This window comes from Humulus lupulus, chromosome 2, assembly GCF_963169125.1.
Source record: "Humulus lupulus chromosome 2, drHumLupu1.1, whole genome shotgun sequence".
NCBI lineage: Eukaryota > Viridiplantae > Streptophyta > Magnoliopsida > Rosales > Cannabaceae > Humulus > Humulus lupulus.
In genome coordinates, this window is record NC_084794.1 from 32,549,432 (window position 1) to 32,554,116 (window position 4,685).

General features: G+C 35.5%; 1 protein-coding gene across 2 annotated transcripts; it reads left to right on the plus strand.

Moving 5' to 3' along the window:
• Positions 1–278: 278 nt before the first annotated feature.
• Positions 279–4,028, plus strand: LOC133817633 (BTB/POZ domain-containing protein At3g22104). 2 transcript variants are annotated; one of them, XM_062250205.1, is made up of 3 exons: positions 279–957; positions 1,892–3,001; positions 3,128–4,028. In XM_062250205.1, exons 1-3 carry the CDS (start codon positions 895–897, stop codon positions 3,584–3,586), a joined length of 1,632 nt encoding a protein of 543 aa, XP_062106189.1. In that variant the 5' UTR covers positions 279–894; the 3' UTR covers positions 3,587–4,028. The 2 variants fall into 2 exon arrangements, with proteins under 2 accessions (XP_062106189.1, XP_062106190.1); XM_062250206.1 differs by lacking the exon at positions 279–957 and adding an exon at positions 1,296–1,758.
• The last annotated feature ends 657 nt before the right edge of the window (positions 4,029–4,685 follow it).

Genomic DNA, 4,685 nt, shown 5'->3' on the forward strand with positions numbered 1-4,685 from the left:
TAGGTCATTCTGGGTATGGTTTGGAAGCTTATTCAGGAACCCTTTTGTTTTGGAGAAATTACTGTGGGGTCCTCCAAGTCCAATTCTAAGTAAAAGGTCTACGAGAATGGTCCAAATGGGTAATTTAGTAATTGAACCAAAATGGCAGTAAAATATTGGGTGGGGCAGGTGCGTTTGTGGTGGGTGCACAGCCACAAAAGAAAAGACTCTCTCTCGTCCCAGGCCCAGCGATGAAGCTGGAACAAAATAGATTAAAAACAAAGCTAAACTAAACTAAACAAAGACAGCCAAAAAGCTTTAGACTTAAGCTTATTCTTGTTCCTTGTTTTGCTTGTCCCCAAAAAAAAATAAGAAAGAGATTTTTTTTGTTTATTTGATAGGGTATAGACCTCTTCATTTTCTGTATTAAACTATATGTTGTTTCTGGAGAATGTCAGATTAAGCCTGGTGGTCACTCACAAGACACAGCAACAGTCTCTCTCTCTCTCTCTCTAACTGCTTCAACAGGAATATTATATGATAGTTGTTTGTCTTTATTCTCCTTGTTGTATTCTCATTTTTTCTCAACACTCTTTTTCGGTTGTTGTCTCTGTATCTCAGTTGAAAACCACATTGCCTACTCCTTCTAAACAATTAGAGACTACCCATTGAAGAACCAAAGTGACACCACTTTTGTGTTTGTCTTCTTCTCTTTCCTAGAATATGGACTTGTCTTCTCACCTCATTTACTGTTATTAGTTTTCTTTTATTTTTATGTTTTCTTCCTCTTCTTCTTCTTCTTCTTCTTCTTCTTCGTACTGATACAGATTCCCAAAAATATATATAATAAAAAAAGTGAATTTTGGTCTAATTAGTGGGGTTTGGATTCCCTTTTCTTTTTTCCTTTCTTGGGTCATGGAGGTTTGCTGTGACCTTGAAGTTGATGTTAATGGAGAAGAAACTTTCATGGTGGACAAGGTAAATCTGAGCTCCTCCTTTCTAGTGTAATTTTTATTTAGCTTAAATTAGTTTTTTTTTCTTTCTTTTTACCATGGACTGATTTTAATTCACATATTTGTTGAAAATTTGGAATGTTTTGATGTTGGTGCCAATTCACAGGCTCTAATTTGTGATACTAGTAAATGAACAATGAACATTGATATATATATATATTATTTTTTTTATGGTGTCATACTTTTTTACATGCTCTAATAATTTCTCTGTAACTTTTTCGTGTCTTATGATTTTGCCCTTCTCTGACCATAATTAATTTCACACCTGTATAGCATTGATGTGGGTCATGGTGAGTGATAACCATAGCTTTTGCTTAGATGTTGTCTGTCGCCGTTTTCACAAACTGCACACCGAGTAACAAGGCATTCTCTTTTGTTTCTTTTCTCCCATTTAATGCTTGGTGTTATGGGGTTCAATCGTTTATATCTTTACTTTACTTGTTTTATTCACTCCTTTTGAGAGACACTAAAGGGTTGCTTTCATTGGCATTTAATAATTTTATTTACTTATATTTTTCCTTTTTAATGAGCTGAATTAGCAAACAACTTTTCGGATTTGCCCTCACGGCAATTTATTACATATAACGACTTCTCACCATTCTTTTGCAGGTTCTGCTGTAGATTCCTACTTTTAATCCCATCTTTTTGTTTTGTTCCCTTACTGAGTTCATTCTTTTGGTACCTTTGTTCTACGGTGGAGTCGATTAGTGTTTTGTCTTTATCCATTGAATAGTTGAATTTGCATATTTCTCTACTACTTGGCTAGGTGAAAAAAACTTGTCCTTTAGTTCTCTTTTGTTGTATGTTTGAATTGGGTTTTTTTCCTTTATGAAAGGACTTGGTGTTGGAAACTTCTTGTCTCGAAGAATTCTAATCTGTTTTTTCATGACCATTTGCAGAATATAATAGCTTCATATTCAGGAAGGTTGTGTAAATTATTTGGCAAGTCCAAAGGCACCACAAGTAGTCTAAAAATAGTATTCCATGACTTTCCGGGTGGAGCAGAGTGTTTTGAGCTAATGTTGAGGTTCTGCTACAACAACAGTATGACTCAAATAACTCCTTCAAACATCACCCCTCTACGTTGTGCTGCTGAGTTCATGGACATGAAGAGTTCTGTGTCTGGAACCGGTAATTTAATGGAACAAACAGAGAAATCCTTTGAAGATATGAGATACTGGTCATGGTCTGAGCTTCTTATGGTTGTGAAGCAATGTCAAAGTTTACTTCCTGCTTCAGAGTCCTCAGGAGTACTTGAGAGATGCTTGGATTCTCTTGTTGGGAGGCTATCTTTGACATGCGAAGCAAGTCCTTGTCCTTCAACTTCTTCTCCAGATAGCTCCGGGGTTCGGTTTTCATGTGACACTAAAAGCACCGAGAGTTTAAAGACAGTCTTCTCAAGGGCCACTTGGTGGTTTGAAGATCTCCTGTTTTTGAGTCCTGTTTTGGTTGAAATGCTGGGCAAGACTATGGTTTCTCGAAAATTTGACCATGCTCTTCTTAGTAGATTCCTTGTTTATTACCACAAATCAAAGCTTTACACTGTCTCATCCAGTGAGAAGTGCAAAATTGTGGATACCGTCGTTGACATGCTTTGCATTCTTGATCAAAGCTGTGTATCCTGCAAGAGTTTGTTTGAGATTCACCGGGTTGCCCTGAACTTGAAGATAACCAAAAGTAGCAGGAACAAGTTGGAGAGTATGATTGGCTCACAGTTGGAGCAAGCAACATTAGATAACTTGCTTGTTTCATCCCCTTATGGTACAAACTACTTGTATGATGTGAATCTTGTTCTGAGATTATTCAAGGCATTTCTGCGTGGAGGGTTGTGTCAAGCATCTGCTATGAGGTTGAATAAGGTTGCTAGCTTGATGGATTTGTATATTGCTGAAGTGGCCCCAGATCCTTATTTAAAACCTTCAAAATTCCTGGCTTTGATCACGGTCCTGCCAGAATCTGCTCGAGACTCCTATGATGAGGTTTATCGTGCCGTGGACATGTATTTAGAGGTATTGTATTAATCTGGAAACTCATTTACATTCTTTATTTTTATATAACCTTTGAATTAAACTTGAATTAGTTTTTCTAGTTCTATGTTCCTTTTCTAAACTTTATGGTGGATATGTTTATTATAGGTTCATTCAGGATTGTCTGAAGAAGAAAAGACGAAAATATGCTGTGCATTGAAATATGAGAAGCTCTCAGCTGAAACCTGCATACACATTTCTCAGAATAAGAAATTTCCATCGAAAACCGTAGCTCAAGCTTTAATATCACAGCAATTGAAGCTTAAAAGTTTACTCCATTCCACCAGCAACACCAATTCATGTACTGGTTCACCTTGTAGAGCCATAGAAGTAGGAAATGCGACGAAAAAAGACAAAGAATCTGAAGAACAAGTTGTCCTCTATGCAGGGAAACTCGATCTTCCAACCGATAACAAAAATCTAAGAGAACATTTGCAAGGAATGCAATGGAGGGTGATGGAGTTGGAAAAAGTATGTAGGAAAATGCAAAGTCAAATGGCAAAGATTATGAAGTCAAGATCACCAAGCCAAACTCATACAAGATCATTGCCTAGACTTTGTTCGTGATTATATAAACCTTTTTTTTACATTGTATTTGTATTTTAAAGAAAAGCAGGTCATATTTGTATAGCATAAGAGAATGAAATTTTGTTCTCTGTTTTTTTTTTTACATTCTGCCCTTTAGTTACTTTTTTCCTCTCTTTTCTTTTGGCTCAACTAAAGGCATATGATGAGTTGTTTCTTACTTACTTTTAACAGAGATCGAATCTTTGTTGTACAGTTCTTAAAGAAAACTTTAGTAGAGCTTTTAATGTTGGTGAGGGAGTGGTCCCTTCCTGCTAAAAAATACTTTGGTAGTATATTTTGGATAAAAGATGCATCTTCTTCTAAAGTCTTTTTCAACCTTCACTTGTTTGTAGTAGTGGACCATCTTCTTCTTTCTGCAGTGCAAGCTGGCAATCTCTCTGTGTGTGAAATGAATAAAACTAAAAGTGATGTGAACTGTGAATCGATCAAAGTCTATTTATTTTATCTTATAATCAATCCTTAAACTACCACATTTTGACAGAATGAACCTGTCTTTTTGCATATTCTATTTCAGCATTGTTCTTGCTTTTATTTTCTTTATACATATTAAAGCTGTGGGGATTCCATTATCATCATCTGTCAACTTATGGAACAAACTCAGCATTTACTATTATTAAGTTTCTAAGGGTCAATGAAAGTGGTTGATTCTCTCTAAAAGCAATGAGAATTAATATCAAATTATGGAATTTTCTTTCATTGACTGCACTGTAAATGGCCACTACTCCCCATGAGGGCCATGACTAAGTCTTACTACTACTTGGTAATTTTTTTATAAACTAAATAAAATGTTATAACAAAGATAATTCATTTTTATAGCAAATTAGATGAGTTTGAATTCAATATATATGGCAAGGAATGTTGTTTGTTAGTAATAATGAAAAACTTTCAGTGAAAAGTAACTGTAATAGTCCACTGTCCCCAACTTGTACACTAGTTACCTTCTCCTCGATCTAAGCCCTAAACCCTCCAATCTACTAATGACATAACGTAACATGCAGGTTTTATTTTGCGTGTTAATCACAATATAATAAAAAAATAATAATAGTATTCTGTCTGCATGTGCTTAGTCGAAAAAATG